General features: G+C 47.0%; 1 protein-coding gene across 2 annotated transcripts; it reads right to left on the minus strand.

Annotated features, from left to right (window-relative positions):
- Positions 1-11,532: 11,532 nt before the first annotated feature.
- ZBTB2 (zinc finger and BTB domain containing 2) lies at positions 11,533-22,226 on the minus strand. Of its 2 annotated transcripts, XM_051615009.1 has the most exons (3): positions 21,894-22,226; positions 17,900-18,083; positions 11,533-15,888 (listed from the first exon to the last, which is right to left on the minus strand). In XM_051615009.1, exons 2-3 carry the CDS (start codon positions 18,070-18,072, stop codon positions 14,526-14,528), a joined length of 1,536 nt encoding a protein of 511 aa, XP_051470969.1. In that variant the 5' UTR covers positions 18,073-18,083; positions 21,894-22,226; the 3' UTR covers positions 11,533-14,525. The 2 variants fall into 2 exon arrangements, with proteins under 2 accessions (XP_051470969.1, XP_051470968.1); XM_051615008.1 differs by lacking the exon at positions 21,894-22,226 and having other exon boundaries at positions 17,900-20,754.
- Positions 22,227-23,649: the final 1,423 nt, after the last annotated feature.

The following is a 23,649-nucleotide window of genomic DNA, read 5'->3' on the forward strand; positions in this document are numbered from 1 at the left end:
GGAGGAACAGGTTTAAGTGTCTCCTGTTCCTCCTTGAAAATGACATCTGTTTCCAGAGCTTGAAAAACCCACATGCCTGAGTCCCTGGTGCTGGGACTGGTTTTCTGATGAAATGAGGAAAGCAGAAGTCCAATATGCCATGGGTGCTGCTTCCTGGGGATGGTCTCTGTGTAAAGTCCTGTGCAGCTTGACCCTCTCCTCATAATCTAGCCTACAGATATGTCCCTGTCATTTCATGGGAGCAATTCAAATTCTCAAAAACAAATATAAACCGCTCGTTATTCTGCAGCTGACATGAACAGTTCTAAACTAGAATATTTGCTGAACAATCTTGACAAGAGCATTAATCTCTTTGGCATAAGTCTCTCTGGTGAGGAAATACTTTTGATGGATTTTTGTATAATCTGTCTTGATCCTGCAATTGGATTCAAACTCATACATCTCTTTCCTCTCCACAGTAGAGCCAGTTAATACCTCTCAGTTGCAAGGGGGGGAACCTGCATTGATATGAATGGTGTGGCAAAGCCTGGGTGTGTTGCCTACAGTTCTTTATACAAATGTGTATTTAATTGAAAAACGAAAACCAACAATGAACAGACAAACCCTTTAAGCCATTATTTATATTAATTGGTATAAGTAGGCTTATATTCACTATGGCAGTATATTGACTATGTTAAAATTGCTATTTTGTTTTCTTTCACTCATAACCAGTAGTTGCTCATGGAAAGAAGAAATATTTATTTCTGGAGTAATTTCTTGATGTGTTGCAGGGCTCTGGATATTCCTGTTATTTATTAGTTCTTTATTTTTCCAATAAAAGAGACATCACATTTTGGTTTTGCTTTCCTACCAGAGCTTGAGTCACTGGTAAGCATCAAACTCTACAATGTAAGCAGTAGAGATGATTTTGCTTAAAACTTCAAAAGCTTCTGGTTTTGGTTGTGGCTAATGTATAGGAGCACAGTGATGAGGTGCTCTGATACCTCTATATCATACCGTAGCAAGACCTGGCACATCACTGAAAATTAATGCCTCTTGAATTTGAGTTGTAAAATATGTAAGGCATTGATTAATTGTCCCCATGGAGTGGCAAACTGCAACAAACAGGGAAGTGGCAGTGAGCACTACTGACAACATGCAGGGGAGCAGAGGAGCTCAGTTGGAGAACTCCAGGAGCAGAGACAAATGTGTGTCAAGTGAGATACTAGATGTTACTGGAAACAAAACTGCTTATTGTGACAAACTTGGAATTAGAAGAAAATCAGGCTCCACAATCTGTTGCAAAATGAGCAAGATACCAAAATTACTTTTAAAAAAGTGGATGTTTTTATGGAACATTGATTTGTGAGCTGTTTCTGGCCACCCAATAAAGTAGAACAGCTTCTCCAGACCAGCTGAGGGAAGCAGGATGGAAAGCAGAGACTGAGAGCTTTTAGGGACTGTGGGTCCCTCTCTGCACAGACAAGTGGGAAATGGAAGGGGAAAGGCAGGATCTTGTTTCTTTATTCTCTACCTTTTGTCCTGTAGCCAGGAAATAACACCGTGCTGGCTATGGAGCTTACATTTTAGGAATTTAACTTTCATACTCTCTCTCAAGCCAACTGCATTTTAACCCAAAACACTTTCCATGACTTGAGCCTGCTGTGACCATGGGCTGCTCCTCTAGGCAGAAATGTTCTGAACCACTTATTGCTATGTACAAGCCCCCAGCATTAAAAAAACCCCACGCTTACCTCCCCCAAACCAAACACAAAACAAAACCCCAACAAAGCAAGCAACAGAAACTCAAAATGAAGTGAGTTCCTTCTGTACATAATGAAGAGAAAAACAGCTTTATAACAAATGAAGTCCATCAATAAATACTTAACTGCAGCAGATATGGGCTTTATGGACACAGTGGCATCTCTGTGAAGTCCATTTTAAAGCACATGTTCACACATCCATGCGAGCGTTTGAAGTAAGAATATCTTCACTTTAAATATAAATCCATATCTTTAAAGTAACATTTAGCAATGAACCAAAGATGCCGTGATGCTAGTGGTTCTCCTTTCTGCAGGTGGAGAGGGGGTTAAGATTTTTTTAATTTGCTAAAAACAAGAAATATTAAAGTACCTGGACAACTAATTATGATCTGTGAAGTGTAAAGTTCAGTGTAGCTTAGTTTTTCCCCTCATCACCTATTAAGTAATCGGAAGGGAGACACCAAAACCTGCTAATTGGCTTCTACTCTAGATACAGGACCCAGACATAGTTTAGAGGGTCAAGTTTGAATTTTAAATGAGCTAGACTGAAATAATAATGGATCTTCAGCTCAGAACAGCTTAAAATAGACTGTCAACTGAGCAGTGCCAAGGTTAGCCTGTTAAAATGTTCCAGCAAAAAAATCTACACTTGCTTTTTTATTCTGCTGTGAAGTCAAAATACAACCAAACTATTGGAACAGTGTCCATAGTGGGAGAAGATACTCTGGTTTTTAAGCAGAGAAGTAGTAGTGCTGATGCTTGCAACAGGTTGCCCAGGGTGGATACTCCATCCCTGGAAGTGTTCAAGACCAGTTTGGACAGGGCTTTGAGCAACCTGGTCTAGTGGGAGGTGTCCCTGCCCACGCAGGGGGGTTGGAACTAGATGATCTTTAAGGTCCCTTCCAACCTAGACCATACAGTTCTATGAAAATTCTAATTTCTCACCCCCCTTCAGAAGGCAGCATGCGAGGCTGGGGGAGCAGCTGGACATTTGTGTACTCTGTGTTGTGTGCCTGTACATGCAGACATGTACACTGGCATCATTGGGACATGCTCAGGTTCTGTCTCCTCTCTGGACCTGCAGCAGCCATGCTCCCATTGTGGAGCTCCATTGTGTTCTGAAGCTCAAGCTGCAACTTCCCCTTGTGCTTGCACTCCCTGAGACAGCTGGAAAACAGTGTGCAGGGAAGTGCTGGTGGTTCTGCCCTGCTGAAGTTCCTCTGTCATCTGCTTGTCAGCTCATGGCTCTCCCCTGGCAGCACTGCCAACAGAGTGTGGGGGACACAAAACACCCCTCAAAGCCCATTCCCCCTTCCTATCCTGTTCTCCTTTCTCAGGGCCAGGGGATATGTGATGACTGGGCATCCCAGGAGCTGGTCACTGATGATGCTGTTCTTTGCATCTTTTGTTCTCTCCAACAACTTCTTTTGCCTCCAGCAGCTCTTCCTACAAGAACTGGGTGCACAGACCCAGAAAAAGAATTCCCTTTCTCCACAGAGGCAAAAATTTCAAGAACAGTGATATATCCTGGAGTTTAGGAAACTGGCTGGCTCTCTCACACTTCAGAACATCTATTCTCTTATATATTCCTATCTATCTATCTATCTATCTATCTATCTATCTATCTATCTATCTATCTATCTATCTTTACCTCAAAGTGCTTACAGTGGACAGAACAATACTCATCCAAGGCCCTCCCTCAGGTCTTCCCATAGCTCAGAATGTCTTCGCCAAGATGCTGACGACAAGGGCAGGTCAGTGGCAGTGTGGCAGTGGAAGTGTAATTTCTCACCTCCTGAATGGTTGGTGACACCAAGGCACCAGCCTGATCCCAGTCAGCCCTGTATGGCAGGTGTGACAGTAAAAGAAGTTTTTTTCTCATCAGTGAAGATGTGAAAAGGCCCCTTCTTGTGTACCAGCCACTTTGTACTTTGCCTCAGCACTTTGTACTTTGGAGTGCTCTGCAGCTCCCTGTGCAAAGGACTCCGCTCGCTGGGGCAAGCCTGCTGCAAGGCAGGGCTGCGGGAGTCCCTTCTGCCCCCTTCAGCTTCCCAGTGCAGCCCCCCGGTATAGGAATGTTGTTAGGGAAATGCTCTTTGGGTGTGCAGTGCTTGCACCCGTGCAGAGCTGCCGGACAGCCAGCCGGGACGCCTGGGTGGTTGCGCTGGTGTGACTGCACCATCTAGCGCTGCCTTCTGCACCTCAGCGCCTGCCTGCAGCCAAACGGAGGCTCTGCTGGTTTCTCACAAGTTGACGGGGATTGCACCCCCAGTGCGTGTAGAGCCAAACTTCCTGATTCATAAGCACCCCAAAAGCTGGGGAGATTGTTGTGCAGGGGCAGCAGCTTCTTCTAGCTACTGTCTTCCCTGGTAGGTGAGTGTTCGTCCAGCTTGGACGGCCGTTACAGAGGAAAGACCGCGACAGAGCGCTAGGTTGGATTGGTGATGTATGTGCACAAAATGCACGTGTGAAATACCAAGTTAGGCTGCTTCAGTGGGCTCTGGAGAGAAAACGCAGATTCTGCTCAGGATTGCTGGCTGCGTTCAGCGCCACTTCTGGATCCAGTCAGGAAGCAATAGTGCAGCAGCAGAAACAAGGTCCAGACCCGCAGGGGCTGCTCCCTCAGCTCCTGCCCAGGTGCTGCCCTAAGGCACAGCTCCTGCGAAGGCCTGAGGCCTGCAGGGAGCAGCACCATTTTGCTCCAGAAAGAGTGGCTGGACACTGAGGCCAGAAGGAGATGAGGTCTGCTGTCTCCACAGCCTTGCAAACGTAACTGGTAGTTTCTGATAAGCCTGAAAGCAGTCAGGCTGCTGAGGCTCCCCTGCTTCCTGGGGTGACTGAGGGGACAGCTGCAGTGTGATGGATGAGGAAGGACGAGCCCTCTCAACCTTGGCTAGGAAACTCTTTTGCTCACAAGCGTGTGGGCTAGTGACTTTGTGAGGTAATGAATGTGTGAATTGTTGAAGGAATTAATTGAAGAACTGAGAATTTAGACTAGTTTGTCGAAAAGAGATCGAGCTCATTTGACTTTCACTTCATGAATTAATGAAGTAAAGCTTGATTCACAGTGTATATTTCCCTATGAATTTGAGAGATTCATATAAACTGTGACATTTTATTGGCATCAGAAGCTGGATCTCTCTGACACGTTTTGTTGGCAAGCACAGCTGCTCCACCATGGAAAATGAGGCAGTTGGTTATGTGTAAATCTAAACAGTATATATGTGTGTGTCACAATGAAAAATGAAAAACTAAACAATGAGTAGCAACAAAATCTGCCTTCCCCTGTAATAATTACTAGATGCCTGTTTTGTTGCCTGCCTGCCTTCCATGGCAGTGTGAAGACTGCCTTGCAAGAACTCCTGGTTTAGCTGAATTGGAAGAAGCAGGTGCTACAGTCCTAGATACCAGACAAGCTCTTCCCACAGGGTAAAATCTCTGGGCAGTCATACATGAGCAGGGACATCTCTGCCTCATAGAAAAAGGAGCAGAGGAAGCATAGGAATCACTGGAAGCCTTAGTCTTAGCCAGGGGTAAGTGTTAATATCTTTCAAGAGGTCCTCCAGCATAGGTTAGCAGATACAGCAGTATCTACCACAAATTCTAAAACCCAGAGGAGAATCTCAGCTAAAGTAGATTTAATGGAAAAGAGCTAATCTGTCTCTATGCAAAAAGGAGAAAGCAAAATGGGGAAATAGAGGAGCACCAGCATTCACTACTGCATGTAAGTGGTTATAGAAAACATGCTTAGATAAAGAACAATCTCTGAGTCTCTTACATGCTCTGACTGTGCCTGTTTTAGAGAAATTTCCTGAGTTTGCCTCATCAACCCTTCATGATAGTCCTCTAGAATCTGTACCCAGGGATGGCAATGACAACATTCAACTTAAGAAAGTAATGACTAAAGCAGAGGATTTTAGGAACGTAAGGTCTGGGATACTTGCATCTATCAACACTGTCCCTAGACCATGAAGATGCAGTAAATCAAAGTCAGGGCTTGGTCTTGTGGCAGTTGGAGTGGCTGCTGCTTGCCCTGCTGAGGATTCAAGTACAGAGGTGATGTGGTAGTTAATTACCACTGCTTTAGTATATTCCCCATCGACAGAGGAGCCCAAATGTAGATAGTAGATAAGGGCACTTACCAAGGACAGCCTCCACTTAGCAAACAAGTAATTTCAATCCTAAGTGTCCATGGGCAAGTCACTATTCACTGATTGACTAAATTAATTCTGTGTAACGGACCAGCAGTCCACCTGACCTTATACTTAGGTCCTAATGGAAGGTGCCTTTTAGGTAAGAATTTACTGAAGGGTCAGTCATGAGTGTACCCATGGGGAACAAGGACAACCACACTATTTATTGCACAGTTTGCCTCATATCAATGAACCCTTGTTAGCCTGTTACAAACAGATGCTGCCTTAGCCCACAGCAAGCTAGCACTCCACATTGCAAGTTCCCTCCTGATGCTATTCATTCTCTTACTGAATTGACAAAACAGGTCAAAGAACAGGGAATCATTGGCAAGTCTCCTCCCTCTACAAGTCTCCTATATGGCCTCGAAAGAAGCCTAGTGGCAAGCGGTGACTAACAGCAGATTGTGGAGGCCTGACTGTGCCTGTCCACTGTGGCTGTTCCCGCTGTAGCTGTTACAGTCAGTTCTTTTCATGATGGATGGCGACTACCGATGTGAAAGACACGTTTTTTATGAGCCCAGCACAGGAGGCAGATAGGATGAGGTTTGCTTTCATTTGGCAGGGAGTCCAGTATCCATTCACTTGCCTATAGTGAGGCTTAAGCCATAGTCTCACCACACGTGTAACTCATACCACACTGGCTAAAGAGCTGGAAATGTTCAGCTTCCACAAGAGGTCACTGTGGGGCAGCACATCGGTGATGTTTTAAGAGGTGGCGGCCCCTTTGCAGAACCGGTAGACAAGCGACGGACACTTGCTACAACACACCTACAGTCAACTGCAATAGAAATACCAGAAGAACAGAAAAAAGGGCTCAGTCACGAATTTATATTTTGGGGAATCAAATAGATAGGTGAGAAAAAAACAGCCCCCGATGAGGCACTACAGGAATACAACAGTTACCCCTACCCCAGAACAAGAAAGGAGTTACATGCTGTGCTGAGACTTCAGGATCTCAGGGCGCATATGTTCCGGGGTTTAGTATAATAGCCTAACCACTCCATAACTTAGTAAAGGAAAATGCAATCTGGGAATGGTACCTGCAACATAAAGAGGCCCCCAGAGCTGTAAAAGAAACCTGTAAGTGTGTGTCAGCCATTGGGATTCACCCACCCTATGTGTCCCTCACACATCCAGGTAGGAGAGAAGTGATATTGGTGGGGAGGGACTAGAGCAACAGGGGCTGCCTGGATCCACGCAATACTCCATCACTTTGGGCTTCACATCAGAGCAGAATTTTGTGAGAATGCAGTAATATGTAACAATAAGACTGCTGTTAAACAATTATGGAAAGAAAACTTAATTTTGAATAGGAAACCAGTGATTATGTATTTCCAGGAAGAGTGTGAAACTGGTCAGTGGAGTCATCATCAGGGCAAATACACTTCCCCTCTAGTAAAGCTTTTTGAAAATCCAAAACAGTACGAGTGTTTCTTTCTGTGGTAAGCATAGAGTGCCTCACTCCCAAAGCTTCATGTGCTTCAGTGAAATCTGATCAGAAAAGATTATAGGTATGGTCTCTCCCTAGACTATTTATTGCACTCGCTTAACTGACACCTTAGTTATCTCCATCTCTGAGAACTGATTGGAAAATCAGATGGTTTTGAGAGAGTAAGTTGTCATTAATAAAGATTTCTAAATTGTCTTCTTTCTGCGAGATGTGCCCATTCATGTGCCATTTGGAAATATGCCAGTCTTGGAGAACAACTGCCACGGCTCCTGTGGCAGAGCCTGGAGCTTTATCCATCAGGATTATTTCAGGGATGCTAACAGTTGCTCTTCTGAAGACTTCACCTTTTTTGCCATGGTCATTAATAGCAATGCCTTTAATGCTCATTATAGCTACGTGTGCTCCATGCAAAGATCTGCACAACTGCCGCAAGATCCTGCCAGAGACCTCAACCCACTCCCCTCATAGGGGGCAGTAAGGACTTCCCCAGCTCCTCCTTACCTTTCCTATGAGGAGATAGACACAGAAACAGGCTTCTCCTGCACATGCTCTTAGGTGAAGGGGGTAACTGAAGCTGAAACTGGGGAAGACAGAGAAAGAAGGGGAGAGAACCACATTCTGTTTAGTGCTGCAAGGCCTGAAATACACCTTTGGTGTCATTCCAGGGGAACAGGCATCATCCTGTGCCCGCGCTCTCCACCAGTTGGTACACATTTGACTCTATAAATGTAAAATACTTCCGCGTTACTGCTGTGCTTTGCATGTTCCCACTCTCTTAAGAGGAAACAGTTAATAGAACGGAAAAAAACCAAAACAACCCAAACCAAAAACCCCAACCCGGTATCCTTAGAGGCGTGGTCCCCGTTAGGTGGCTGCTTCCCGAGCCTCTGCTCGGTTGTCTCTCTGCCTGTCTGAGCTGCTTTCACCGCGCCTCAGCTCTCCCTCTGCACGGCACAGCCCCACGCGCAGATGCAAGCTGATTCCGAGTTTCAGCATTCTTTCGGCTGATCTTTGCTTTTGTTTCTCTTGCAGCAGATGAAACTCAGGGAAGAACAGTGGCATCGTGGCCCCGAGACACACCTTTTGCTACGCTTCAGTCTCAAAATAACTCGGGCCGGTGGGAAAGGTGATGTATTGCCCCAATCACTCCAGTCTTCAGTAGAATCGCGGTGCTAAATCAAGCGGGAGGACACAACTTCTGCTACAGTGCCAGGAGCGGGGCAAGCCCACGAAGCTCCTCAGACACCCAGCACCGGGAGGGCACGGCCCTGCACTCACCCAGCTGACGGTGACACCGGCAGAAGGGGGAACCCCCCTGAGGCAGAGGGAGGCTGCGGGCCGAGGCGGGACGGCGCTCCCAGCCCCCCTCCCCCGCGGCGCCGCCGCCGCGGCCGCGCTCCCGCCCCGCATGCGCGGCTCCCCGCCCCCCCAGGCGCTGCCGGCGCTTCCAGCTCCGCCAGGGACCCGCCAGGGACCCGCCCGGCCGCCGCAGGGCGCTCCCCGCGGCCCCCGCAGCCGCCCGCCCGCCCGAAGCACGGAGCGGGGCTGAGCCGTGAGGAGCCGCCTCCGGCAGGGCCCGCGCTCCCCTGCGGCCGGCCCGGAGCAGAGGAGGCCCCGCCGCCTTAACTTCCCCTTGCTTCGGGTGAACTTGCACGGTCTGGCCTCTCAGAGCTGGAATTTCGCCAATAGGTTGTTGCTCTCACCACAGCGATCGGTGCTTGACGCTGTAGAGAGGGGGGACGTGTTATTTACAGAAACCTAATACATGACAGGAGCGTGGTGCTCAAGGAACACTTGGACCCTTCAAGTCATACCTGTGCTTGGTTGGTTGTTGGTTTTAACTGCAGATTTTACTGCATCTGTATTGGAAAATAGTAAGTAGGGCAGCAACATTTTGAACTTGAATACAATCAGCAAACACGGGTGAAGTGTCTCCCAGGATCCTTTTCCTGTTGGACGCAAATCAGGACTTGTTCTGGGTCTCTTTATCAATATTGCCAAAGATGTCTTATGTATGTCTCAAAATTAGATATATTTTGTTATAATTATATGTAAGAATGCCATTATATATATATATATATAAAGACTGAACAATCATGACTCAGTGTTCTGTGTACCTGTCTGTGTGTGGCGGCTGACGTGCCAGCACCTGGGGTGGTGGTGGTTCAGTAATGGGACATCACCTTCCCTTCCTCATCAACACATGCAAATCACATGCGCTGAGTGACCATTTCCCTTCATGTCCTTCGAGTACTGCTCTTGGGGTGCAAGGACCTGACCAGTGTGTGTGTAGCCCTTCTCATTTTCCAGGCTTTACCCTTTTGTAGGGCAGTCAGGGAAGACCTGCTCCTGCTGGGATGGGAAGCTTGTGCTGGCACTTTAACACCAACATAGAGGCTGTGACCTGAGTCAGTGTTCAGGGCTACCCCAGAGCATATGCTTATCTTCATCCTGAGTTGCACTTGCAGGGACCACCTACCTATGCCACCAAAAAATTGACCCAATTTAGAGTTAATTCTTTTTGAGGGGAAATGGTCTTGATCAGAACTGAATGGCAGATGTGACGGTATTCTTATGTGTATATATATAAAAAAAATGTTTAAAGTGACACATATTCTTGTCAGTGACGATGCAGAAAGGTGCTTCCTTGTGTACCTGCCTCTGCAAGCACTTTGAAGTTTTGAGTGCTCCATGCTCTGCAGAGCAGTGCAGTAACTGTATATTTGTCTTAACTTGCATTTTGTGGCTCTGCTTCTCTTTTCTAAGTAGATTTCCTAACGTTCCAGGAAAGCTTCCATTTTGGCCAAGGCAACACACATGGACTGAACATGAGGAAGTCCTCCTGCGCGCAGCTCCTTTGGCACAAGGGCTAAAATAGTGGCACTATGAGGAGTAGCAACAGTTACTGACAGCTGCGCAAAGACCATGCTGAGCTCTGCATCTTGGCACTTGTGACCTGTTCAAGAGCATGGGCGCACAGACAGCATGCCAGCAAGGCTGTGCTGCGGTGGCAGTGTGTTTTGTGTCTTTTGGCTAAATTTCATTAAAGTATGTCCTTTTTAATGGCAAGCTTGATAGAAAAAGCCTTCAATTGCTTGGGCCTAAGATAACTAAAGGACTATATTACTCTCCAAAAAGGCAGAGTATTTAAAAAAAGTAATTGTGCTTTTAAGCAGATTGGGGAAAACCATTGCAAGGGATTGTGATGCCACTGAGCAACCTAGAACCTGCTCTTATCTAACCGAGTTCCCTTTAATTAATGTTAAAAGTTTTTGTAATGTCCATTAAGTTATTTAAAGCAAACAGAAATAAATGTATTTTTTTCTTCTTGTACCTGACTACCTTTTGTGACTGAAGCTATTATTTTATGGAACTTGGAACTGAAGAGCCAGAAAGCAGATTTTCTAAACTTAAGGCCTTGCAGTGTAAACAGGAGTGCAGTTTAAGGAATCCAATGTTTATAACACTAGTATCTTCTAATAAATTTCCTCTCAGCACAAGTAGAATGATGATTAGACTAGTGACCTAGAAGATACTGGATACAAAGTTCAAAAAGAATAGTGATTGCAGAGGTCTGCAATCTTCACTTTCAGAGTGATAATCACCTGTTACTTCTATTGCAGATGGATTGGTAGATGTTTGGTACTTTTGCAGTCCAAGAACAGGTGTCTTGTCAGGTGACATATCTGGGAAGTTAACTTTGAAGTTACTCCTTCAGAAATATACTGGGGCTGAAGGTCCAACCTACAGCCTTGAATAATAGGCAGATTTTCATTGATTATTCAGCAGTTCCTGCAAAGCTGTCTTTTTTCATTTGGTAGGAAAACCACTTTAGCAGGTGAGCAGACTGAATGAGTAATGAGCAACTCAGTCACAAATCTGAGTCAAAAGTTTAAAGATAAAACCTGAAGTTATCGCTAACTGTAATAATAATTCAGACGGTATTTAACACAGATACTTGAACAAAACTGTAGTTGTGCTGTAATGACCCAAATTCTTGATGCAGTTGTTAATAACCAGAATATACTGTTTCTAATTCTTGTAGAGGAACAAAGCCTGCTCAAGCAGTGAAATGCAACGCCTTACACATAACTATGGAGCATCAGACAGACAATAAAGGATATTTAAAATAAACCATTATGGTAGCTGAGCACATATAAAAATAGTATCTTTATTGTGATTTTTTTAAAAATTTACCTGACAAGTGTTCTTTCTTAGGAATAAATATCAACAGGTGAGAGTATCTCTGCTGAGCCTGAAATGTCATGTTTCTTGCAGTAGCCGTGCTGTCATAACCAACTTCTCTGGCTGCTTGTTCCCTGCCCTACACCACCCCTTCCTTCTGGGCTGTACACCGACTTTACAAGGCCACTGCTCACCAGATGAGGGACCTGCCCAAGTGGGAGTCACCGCTTCCCATTCTCTTCATGCTGAATGATGCCAGCAGCAACACTGGCTTCAGTAAGCCTCCTCCCTGCTCTTTTCTGCCCTGGCACAACCTGAGAGTTCTCTGAAGCCCTCTGCAGAATTAAAACGGGGAACAGATTTGACAGAAACCCAGCATTTTTTAAGACTAGCTGTTTTTCAGTGGAGTCAGTTCACTTGAGCCCATTCAACATGTAACTGAGCAAACATGCTTTCCAAACATGTTCTTCCAAAGTGGAAAAGGAGAAACGAGAGCAGGAATATGGTAAAGACTCTGCCGTATGTCTCAAAAAAATGGTATGGCCATGTGCACCCTTGTGATACAACCGGCCACCTGGGGAGTTGAGCTGAACTGCTGTATTCTGCACTGGAGCAGAGCTGGAGTGCTGAAAAAGAAGAGCACCTGGCTAAGCAGTAACTAAAAGCTGAGGTGGTAGCGCCTTTAGCAGCTGTAGTAATTTTGGAAATTAACTTCTGATTATCCCCTAAACCACAGCTACCTCAAAAGCTGACCTTACCCTGAATTAGGAAAGATTTATTCTTTTTTTTTTTCCTGCTCTGAGAGCATTTCAGACCAAGTGAGATTAAATATAAAAACACATTTGAAGAAATTACATTGGTAAATGAAGATCCTAAAAAAGTTTTAAAATGGGCAACACTAAAAAAAATCTGTAAGATGTTACTATTTTACCTGAAAACACTTCTATATTTTGAAGTAAAATAAATTGATTTTAGATCTATTACTCTAATACAAGAGAGATAATAAACTCAACATCACTCACAATAATCTTGACAATAATTGTCATAATAAACTGAAAAAACTAATACGTAGAGACTCTTTGTGCCAAATCCACTCCTTTAAGCTTTAGTAAGCTATTTGTTCATATGCATGACAGAGGTTTTAGTCTGATGCACAAAATACATTGCTTGACTTTTAAATTGATTCAGTAAGAACTCTTCCAGGAAGACTGAAAGCCAACAACCTTTCACCTTCAACTCAGTAAATCGTATCCCATTTAATTCGGTTTTTATTCAATGAAATGATGTATAAAAACTTACAAATCTGAGAACTTAACTATACACAAAAAAGATGATATTCAGTTTAAACGTATACACAGAGAAGAGCTGTGGTTTGTGACTTGCCCTCTCCCGCCCCTCCCCCCAAAACACACACCATCTCCGTTTATGATGGGGCACTTGTTCTGTCCGCTTACGCCTTCTCTTGGCCCCGGTCATTGCTCCATGGCTTTCACTGCTGCTGTCAGTTTAGGTTTTTAGGCTACCAGCAAAAAAATCTGGGCATCTATATAAAAGATTAGGAACCAGCAACTTGATTTTTAACACAAAGATGCAGTGCTACACCATCAGCTAAAACGAAAACTACAGAATTCATTCTTTCAGTTTTTGCAGACTTTGTCTTGGCTTTGAAAATAACAGGAAACTCACAGAGCAGAATTTGCCTGTCAGCACTACAGATTCACTTTAAAACAATCATGATCCCCTGTTGCGAGAACATCTCTGACCACTTTTTCTTCCTCTTAACTCACACCATTAGACCAAATGAAACCATGGACATTTCTTGCCTGAGAGAGGCAATAAAGCTGTTCTCTCTCCTTTTACCCAGAATGACTCAAACCTACAGCTAACACCACATGCACGTGCTGCACTGATGATGCCACAGTGCTCACCAGTACAGCACTTCTCTAGTTTCTTTTGTAGCTTGGGTGACAACACTTACCTATTAGCTTCTCTTCAACAGGCAAATAAGAATGCACACAGCTTAGGATGTTTTAAATTTGATTAAAAATAACCTGTGCAATGACTAGTTTTGTCGAACAACTAAAAGACTTTCTGGGCTGAATCTGAGAGGAGACAGCCAGTTACTTAAAAAGGATGTGTGCATTTATTTACCTGTACCAAATATACACACAAACACTTTCTATATATATATATAAAAAATCTTCATACATATAAAGGATTTATATATATATATATAAAGATTGCCATCACATTATTATTACAGCTACTTAAGTCAAAATTTGACTAAGTAACTACTTCACTTGACTCATTGATGCTATCTGAAACAGATACCCAAAGGCATACTTGACAGAAAACATACAGGTAAAAGAAACCAAAACCCTCAGCTCTTTTTAACTCAATGAATAGAGATTTTTGCATTCATTGAGAAAAGTTCGGAGAGTTTTCAGTTATAACCTTAATCAACTTGCATGTGGACTTCTAAAGAGCACGGTGTTTGTCAGATCTTCTTGAAATGCCTTTTACCAGGGAAACTAATATATATATACACATATATATATTTTCTTTGCTTACCAAACTGATACTCTGTTTCTCATTACACTCATCATTGTATCTAAATACACTTTTAAGAAATCTAAATTTTATTAAAAATCTATTAAATTTGGATTAACTAATACTATCAACATAGTTAGCTGGATTATTTTTTCACACTTTCCTTTGTATTAAAATCAATTACATTTTGGTTTGATGCAAGAGCTTTCCGTTTGTTGTGGTGGGAGAGGCAAAGTCCAATTTCCTAACGTGCCAGTACAGTTCTGGTTGCCGAAGACAAAGGGTGGGAAGGAGGCTGGTGGAAAAGATGGCAGGGATAAGTGAGGTAAGAGTTTTGGGGAGGAAAAAGTTGATTTAATAAAAAATGAGTAAAGAAACTTAAAAAAAATTATATAGGTTTCACATTCAGTCTAACAACACTGCTTCCTGCTCCTTTTTGATGGAGGCTAACACTGCATTATCAGTCTCTGTGGCTTCTGTGTCCCCACCACCTAGCAGAATGGAGCGATCTTCTTCTAGCGTAAAGACAGAGTTTTGATTTTGGCACGAATGTTTGACTACTTCATTGGGAGTTGAAAACGTTTTGTCACACAAGTTACATTTGTAGGGCTTGTTGGTCTGTACTAGCATGTTGTCCATTTGACTGCCTTCCTCAAAAGTACAGAGTTCCAGAGTCTGTTTGTCCACCATGGTGTACGTGTCCATGCTCTGGTTTAGGCACACGTGTCTGGCAGCCTGGTTAGCCCTACAAAAGCTTTTGTCACAAGTGCTGCACTTGAAGGGCTTACCAGTGTGTATGTACATGTGCTCCCTCCAGTGGCTTTTCTGAATAAATTTGCGACCACAGATGGAACACTCGTATTTCCGTCTTTTTACTTCCCTCTCTTGATCTGCCTGCTCCAAGTTGTCTATGTCTGCAATATCAGAGGGGGGTGGTGTCTCTGACTGCTGCTGGCCATCAATTATCGGGGAGTCTGAGATCTGCTGCAGCTCGCTGTCACTAATCATCCCTGCTTCAGGCACTTCCACAGCATCTTTATCAGCTGTGTTGTTACAGAGAGACAAAGATATATTGCTTTCTCCTTGCTGGCTAGACGTGAAGGGAACCCCTGTGTGAATCTGCAAGTGCTCACGCAAACTACTTCGCAAATTGAACCGGCGGCCGCAGAGGTGGCAGGCATAGTATTTTGGGAAGCTTCCATTCCTTTTCATAATGCTTGGCTTGACATGTGCTATTGTGAGTGAGGCAGGCTGTTCATCTGAAGAAGATGCTTCCATGTTGGCCTCTTCTCCTGCAGGTGAGTTATTACCAGCAGCAGACACCAATTCTGGAGATAAAGAAGATGGCAATGGGTCAGAAGTGGACATGTTTGTCCTGGTCACTTGTGGCAGAGTGGTAGCTAACTGCGAGAGCTGTGAACCTTCAGAAACCTGCTCTTGGTTCATCCGTGATGTCTGTGGTCTTGGTTCTCGCCCGAGTTTGTCAGTTCCTGATGTAACCTTAGTGGGATGTCTTATCTGGTGATCTGCGATCTGAATGCCATATAATGAAGATGCTAATGGAAAAACTTGATCCGGGTGAGAAAAAGTTCCCTGACTTGCAAGGCTGGCCTCTTGAATTAGTGGATATGCATGCAGAAACTTTATTCCCTGTTCTAGTCGAACTGGGTCAATGAGTTGTGGTGCCATCTTCCCAGTGTACATCAAATGCAAGAGATAACTGAAGATATCTGGCTGTATGTCAGTTGCTTTCAAACGGACACATTCACTGAAAGGTGAAGCAAAATGATCAATTAAAGGTAAGGAAAATTTTTTTTTACCAGATTTAGGTTATTCAAGCACTGGTAAAAATCACAGGCATCGACTTAAATTCAAAAGACAGAATGTGCAATAGAGAAATGCTTTAATGTAAAAGAACTAATCTTATTGGCTACTTGAAAGACGACCTTTTTTTTCCTCAGGAAAGTAACTGTCTTGAAAGACAAAGCCATCCCATTGCAATCTATACCCTTCTACATTGCTGTCATGTTACAGATTCATTGTCACATATTAATACATTTTGTAAATGGCAAAGATATTTTGGTTGGATTCAAATACTAAGTTAGCTAATTTAGTACCTAATTGTAGCTACTGTAGCTAAATTAAAACCTGCTAGCACTGGAATCTAATTCAGATTTGATAAAACTTTTCTCAGTACTTAGCTCTGAAAACACCTACAATTCACCTGGCACTTGCCTGTTTGGCTTCTATGGCTTACCACTGTTTGCTGCTACAGTTCAGCAAATGTGTGGCATCACCTTGTTCTCAAATGCATTACCATCCAGAAACTGTGCAGGACTGGGTGTGAATCCCCTGAGGACCTGATGCAACAGGCCTAGTCTGGGCACACCTAACGTGTGGAGGCCTGGCTCCTTACAAAGCAGAACAGTAGCTTCTTTCCTTGAATAGGGAGGAAGAAACAGTGGCACCCATGGTACACCCAGTCAGCCTAATAGTCCTTTGGTTAAAGCGCTCAACAATGGGAGACACTTTGGCTGTGATGCCCTCTTTAGCCTAACAGGACTGAAATCAACACCATCCTCTAGCTGAGAGCATTCCCTATGCATCAATCAGCCTTTAGGATACTCTGGACTCAAGCACCCAGCACTCCTCTGGTTGAAGCTGGATCTCTGTGCAGAAAGAGAGACAAGGTTCACAGAAGAAGAAAGAAAATCGGGAACATCTTGGTTAGGCCAGTTAGCAAACACGAGAGGATTTGGGATTCTAATAGTTTTAAAGAGTTATCTGTAGCTCTTTCATTAAACAAACAGTAAATAAGAAAGCCAGAAATTGACATGATTGTGCACTGCAATCTGAATGCTCCACCCACAGTAGGCTACCAAGCTGAGGAGGAAATGACAGCCAGTTCTTCCATTTCTTAAAGTGCACCCTTCTTGAGGTCACGCTGAATGACTTTGAATTCAGATATATTACTCAAAAGTAAACTTTGCAACGCTGTCTTTCAGAGATGACTGTGTGCTCTTGATGGAGCATCAAGACTGATACATCTGCCTGCTGTCCTGTCTCAGAAGTGCAAATGCATTTCTGTCCTTGGTGTTTACTTTTGGCTAAGAACTCCTAGGCAAAGAGTTAAGAGTATCACTCACTTAACATAAACTTTTTGAGATAGTACAAATAATTGGGAAAAAGACTAAAAAAAAATCTCTAAAACAGTCTTAGAGCTTTGTTATCTTTTCAATGCCCCCCATGTAAGGCTGAACACCAAAAAAAAAAAAAAAAAAAAAAAAAAAAAAAAAAAAGAACACAAACTCTTTTACTCCACTATGTAGTATTTTATTATTTACCTGACTTCAGTGTAAACTGTAAAAAAAAATGAAACATATTAACCTCTTTTATAAGTCCATTTCTCCTAGCAAATACTTACTGGGTTGTCTACAATATTATGGAAATGTCAAGAATAGCACCAAGACAGTGGAGAGGATAGTGAGTGGGGGAAGGAAATAGCAAGAGTGACAGGATCCTTTAAATATTCACTTCTATGATTCTATCAGGTTTTTAAGGATAAACAGCTTGAGCTAAATTCTAACAGTTTTGATGAATCACAGTTCAACTTTAACATGCTTCAAATTGAGATTCTAGTTTGCAGATAAGACTGGATTCCATATTCCTTATGACATAGCAAGAAGCAAAAAGAACATTTTCTGGTTTCAGAATGTTGCCAGACCTCCCTACCTAAGCTAACTGAACAACACTTAAACAGCAAACCTTTTTATAGTTACCTGGTTTGATGAACAAACAACATCTTGAAGTAGTTGGAGAAAGAAGCAAGGACCGATTTGTGTGCCTTGAAGTAGACATCACCAATAGCAACTGTGCAGTCACAGAGGAAACCGAACTCCCTCTGAGCATTTAGTTGCTGCAGCAGAATAAGTCCATGGTTGGCCAAATCCATTTTTTTAATCTCTGAAAAGCAAATGACTTCCATGTAAAACTCAACAGTAGTTGCACAGATGCAACAGTAGACATCTCTTAACAGGCATTTTCCTCTAATATCCACAGATCACGTTTTAGTAACACCTCTCAATCCAAGCTACTGCATAAATGGTATTTACACCTAGGCAAGGATCTGTTTCATGATAAGCAATGTGGTTTACAAAGGTACAAGTGATTTGCTGAGGCTTAAAGAGCAAAGCAGAGCCAGGACTAGAATTCTGAAAAGGGAAAGGGGTGGGATTCGAATACAGAAACGTAAATAGCTAAAAGAAAGGAAGAAATATTAATAAATAGTAAAAATATCTACATGTAATGGGAAGAGCAAAGTATTTTGGCTATCACTTGTCTGTCCAAACATGAAAAATAGATCTTCCTTCTGGTATCAGTCACTCTCACTGAAGTGGGTGGGAGAGACAAGAGCAGAACTCAATGAAAGCAAAGTTAGATTACGTCTATGTAAAAGATATATAGAGATACTGAAAATTTAGGTTAAAAGTGTGTGCTATCTAGCTGAATACAAACCCAACATCAAATAATTAAGCATTTATGATGGTTATGCCCTCTCCTGAGAAATACCAGATACAAACCTGATTCTTCCCAGACTGAAACAATTAATTTATCCTAGGTATTGACAAGCCCTCTGGACCATCAGAACAGGAGGAGCCAAACTTTTTGCTCAGCAACAATTTATTTATTTAGATCAGCTACAACAGCATTTTGTAAGGAGCCTGTGTGACAGAGTGCCTCACGCTCACTTAGCAAACCAAGGAACCTGAGGGGCAAGAGGTGCAGTTCTATTCATTGCTGGCCATGGGTATAAGGTAGGATAACTTATGGTGAAACATGGCACCAACCGGAGCACCCCTAAATCAGGGCTTCTGCAGCCCCTCCCCCTCCTGCACTTCCTCCAAGCAGCTGCTGGAAGCAGCCCTCAAAGGACTACCTAAGAGTTACAAATTTATTCTCAGGAATCTGGGGGCAGCCTTGGAAGCAACAATTGATAACTTTGGGGAAAAAAATAGACAGGGGAATACATTAGGGCAGTTGCATATGGTTGGATGGGTAAGTATACGGCTAGTAAGATCAACAAGTGGATATAATCTAACACAAATAGAGCTTTGGGCAGAAAAAGTGAAGGTATGAAGAAATGTAGGTCTGTATGTAAAACAGCAAGAGAAGTCAACAAAATATCTCCAGAACAGTGTAGATGCTCTATGAACAGAAAAGAAAGAGAAAGTGAAACCAGAAGTAGATCAAAAGTGGTAGGCCTATAAAAAATCTTGGGTTTTTTTCCTTCAAAATTTAATAGGAAGACACAGAAATTTTAGGTAAGGTATGAACAGCTTGTTTCTTCTATACAGTAAGAGTGTGGCTTTTCTAGAAAGAGAAGGACAGTGTATTACACATATGCCAATACATTTAGTCATTGGAGTAGCAAGTATTTCTGCTTGCTGGAAAGTGAAGAATACCCTTGTATTTAAACCAGTAACCAGGCTGACCAAGTGCATTCCTTTGCATTCATGAGATCAGAATTTGTTTGTGTCAGGGGTGTAAGGGCAAAGAAATACATACAATTTAAGATACAGTTGATTTTTTTCTTACAGTGAATGAGAGAAAAAAATCAGATTCCTGCTCTCTGCAGGGCCATCCTCTCCTTCCAAAATGACCGTTTGGATAATTACGTTTGTATAGATCTGCTAAAATTCTCTCCAAAAGAGGGAATACTTACTGTCAGCAATAATAAACACTGTATTTGTTGTTATTTAATCCTGCAAGATGCTCCATGCAGGCAGACTTTGTGATGTTACCGAAAGCACATTAGATTATCTTTTTTCCTAAGCTTTTATTTATATTATTCTGTATGTGCAATATTTTTTAATTAATCAGTGTTGAGTCTGGGTTGTACTTGGGCAGCGAAGCTTATCAGGCAGAGTGAACCATTGATTCAAGGGAACTCCAAGCCAAAAAGGCATTATTTCTAGTTACTGTAACCCAACATGTATGTATAGTTTCACCCTTATCCACAGAGCAGTCACGGTGGCAGCTGAAGCTGTTATCAGAGAGCTGAATTCATCTTTTCATGAAATTATATGGTGTGCGCACACATGCACAACACGAAACTTTGGTGTGTATTTAAAAAAATGTTAATGCTTTGAACTGAAAGCATTAGAAGAATCACACTTCCGAAGAAATGACAGGGCAGCGAAGAAGAGGATGGGAAGTGCTTTGTCTCTTTTACGTGGAGCACTACGTTACAGGTTTGCATTCGCTCAGGAGCTTTACTCTTAGCTAAATAAAACGCTGTGATTAACACCAGCAAGGCTGTGTGAAGTGACTTCTCGTGCCCTGAAACCCTGCAGGGACAGTCCTTCCATCGCAGGCTGACGGGCTGGCCCGGCTCAGCTGGATCACAACTTTCGACATCACCCAATTGTCTCAACATCGGATGAAGGACCAGGGGAGCCTGAGCCCTTCCGGAAAACGTAGGTTGATTTTGGAGGCCGAGAAAGGAAAAGCGGTGGGCACGAGTCAAAGAGCAGACTAGGAAGGAGCCGGCACCGCACCACGCCAGAGAAACATGCCGAGGGGAGGGAAAGTCGCTGGGAGCGGCAAGGAGGGAGGAGGGAGCCGTGCTGACAGGACGCAGCCGCTGCCCGAGCTCCCCGCTCTCCCCGCACACCCACCTCCCGCCGCCCCCCAGGCCCTCCGGCAGCCCCGCGCGGCAACCCCGCACCTCGGCAGGAAGGGCGGCCCCGGGCGGGGGTCAGGCCGCGCGCTGCCCGGCGCCTGCGGGAGCCCCGCGCTGGGGCCCGGGCGGCCCCGCCCGCCACAAGGGGGCCGCGCGCGCCGGCCTCGGGGAGGAGCGCGGGGGCGCGCGCCGCTCGGGCACTCCCGCCGCCTGCCGGCGCCGTAGCGCGCGGCGCGGGGGCGCGGCCTGCCGCCCCGCCCCGCCCCCCGCAGTCCCGCGCGGCCGCGGTGGCACGGGTGGCGCGCCCTCCCATTGGCCGCCGGGGCGGAAGGCCGGGTGGCCGCGCGCCGCTCTCACTGGCTGCGCCCCGCCCCTCCTCCCTCCCTCCCCCCGCCCCCCCGCCCCCGCCACGCGCGCACGGACGGACGGAGACGGCGCGAGACGCAGCGCGAGCGGAGCCGCCAGGGCGCGCGAGACGGGAACCGCCGCCGCCGCCGCCGCCAGGGCCGCCCAGCCTGCCAGGAGAGACAGGCGGGGCCGCCCCTCCCGCGCCGCGTCCTCCTCCCCGCCCTCCCCTGCGCCGGATGCCGCCGGGCGGGGGGGCCGCGCCGCTGCGGGCGGGCGGGCGGGAGGGCGCACGGGCCCCAACCGGCCGCGACGAGCCCGGCGCCGGGCGACACCGGCTCCCCCACCCCCTCCCCGGCCCCCCCACCCCCTTCCTCCCCTGGCGCGGCCCACCCCCCGGCCCGGCCCTCCCCTCCCCTCGGCGCGGGCCCATCCCCCCCCCCCCGCGCTGTGTCCCGGATGGAGCCGCCCGGCCCGGCCCGGCGGGGGTTTGTCAGTAGGCCAGGCAGCCCCAGCGGCGCCAGGCCCCAGCGGCCCTTCTCCTCCGCGCCCCTCTCGACGCGGCCGGGTCCCGCGGCCGAGCGCCCCTCGCACACAATGAGGAGGTAGGGCCGAGCAGGCCCCGCCGCGCCCCCACGCCCGCCCGCCGCCGCCTCAGTTCGGGCCGCGATCGGTGCGGCGGGGCCGGGCGCACGTGCGGGCGGCGCCGGGATCCCCCCCCGGTGCGCGGCGTGCCCGGTGCTCACCTGGGGGGCGCAGGCCGCCGGGGCGCCTGGTGCCGCGCGGGCCGCCGCCGTCTCCGCGCCCAGCAGCAGCAGCAGCAACAACGGAGTCAGCGCGGCGGCGGCGGCGGCGGCGGCTTTTCCTGTCCGGTTACGTTAGGGTCACATGACCGAGAGCGGAGCACAGAGGCTGCAGCGAGGAGCCCCCGCCGGGGGGGAGGGGAGGCGGCGAGCGCTGTGGCGGCAGCAGCAGCAGCAGGAGCCACCCAGCCCCCGCCCGCCCCTCCCTCCCCCGCCCGTCGCGCGGGCCGCACCGGCGGGACTGGCCCCGCCGCCGCCCTCTTCCCGGGCAGCGCCGGCTGAACGCTGCCTTCCCGGCGGGGCGGCGCGCGGGCCCCGCAGCGGGCGCGCTGCTCCTTTAAAACTCCCGGGGGTGGGGTGCGGTGCAGCCCCCCGACAACCCGCGTCGCTCGCCGCCTGGCGGGGGTGGCCCCGCCGCTGCCGGTGCCCCTTTGCCGCCCGGGCTGCGGAATAACGGGTCGGGCTGCTGCCGGGTTCCCGGAAGGCCCGGCTCGGGGCCGCGGCAGCGGGCGGGGACGGTGCGGCGCTGCGCTCGGCTCCGGTCGCCGCCGCGTTCCCGGGCGTCCTGCCGGCCCCGCCGCGGAGGCAGAGGCTGCCCGCCGCCGGGGGCGCCCGGCTTCGCCACCGGGGGGCTCTACCGGGCGCAGCTTGGCGGCCGAGCGAGGCTCGGGGCGGCGGGGTTTTCCTCCCCCGCCGGCCCGGGGAGAAGTGGCGGGCGCAGGTGCGTCTCCGGTTCCTGCCGGGCCACCGGGGACCTGGGGGTGGAGGAGACGGGGACAAACCGGCGGCTGCGGGAGCGGAGCAGGGGCGTGGGACGTGATGTCCTGGGGCTCTCGGGCACGAACTTTGCGAGCGAGTGTCCCGGTCTTGGCCTCCCTCCAGGTGTCATTTATACCCAGGTCTGGGTTCGGTGCTCCGGCCGGGGACAGCAGCAGGGCCCGCACCCGGCGGTGGGTGGCGGGGCCGGGCCCGCCTGTGGGGACTGCCCCGGGGTCGCCGAGCTGAACCGTCAGGCAGGAGGTTAGAAGTTCACTTGTCAAAAGAGTAATTCCGAGTACAAACGTGGGAAGCTGGGGTTTGCTTTTGATCTGTTTGTTGGACAAGGTGTTTGAACTGGGTATTTTTAACTTGGCTGTTTAAGCGGGGAGTGCACAGCTGCCTCCCGTGAGAGTCTGATCTGTAACTTTGCACAACGACAGGTTTGGCTGCGGTGGAGTGCGGAGGGAGGGCGGCTGCGGGCAGGACTCTATCTAAATTTAAGGCGTGGTGTAGAATTCATGGGTGCTTATGGAACTGCAGAGATGAATGCACCAGTGGACACTGCTGCAAGAAAAAAACGTTGGTCTTGTAAGTTGTTCACTCAGAGTGGTATGAAGCAGGGAAGCTGTCTTCAGCACTGGGCCGGGAAGTCCCTGGAGGAGTGGAAGGGGGAGCTCTGTGTTGGGCTTTATTTCTGCAAGTCAAATAATTGATCTGGGCACGGTCCAGATCTGCACCGCTTTTTAAGGGGACATCCTCGAACTGGAAAGTGACACCGACAAAACTGTTTTCAGAGAGAAACTTTGTTGTTGTTGAAAACCTTGTAGGAAGATGTTTGGCCAGCAATAGTTGCAGAGGGCTCCTTTGCATCCCCTGCCCCGGCGGCCTGCTCCTGCTGTTAAGTACACTCTGTATGGTTCCTTAGGAGCAGCATATGCCA

This window comes from Apus apus, chromosome 3 (assembly GCF_020740795.1).
Source record: "Apus apus isolate bApuApu2 chromosome 3, bApuApu2.pri.cur, whole genome shotgun sequence".
In the NCBI taxonomy this organism is placed as follows: domain Eukaryota; kingdom Metazoa; phylum Chordata; class Aves; order Apodiformes; family Apodidae; genus Apus; species Apus apus.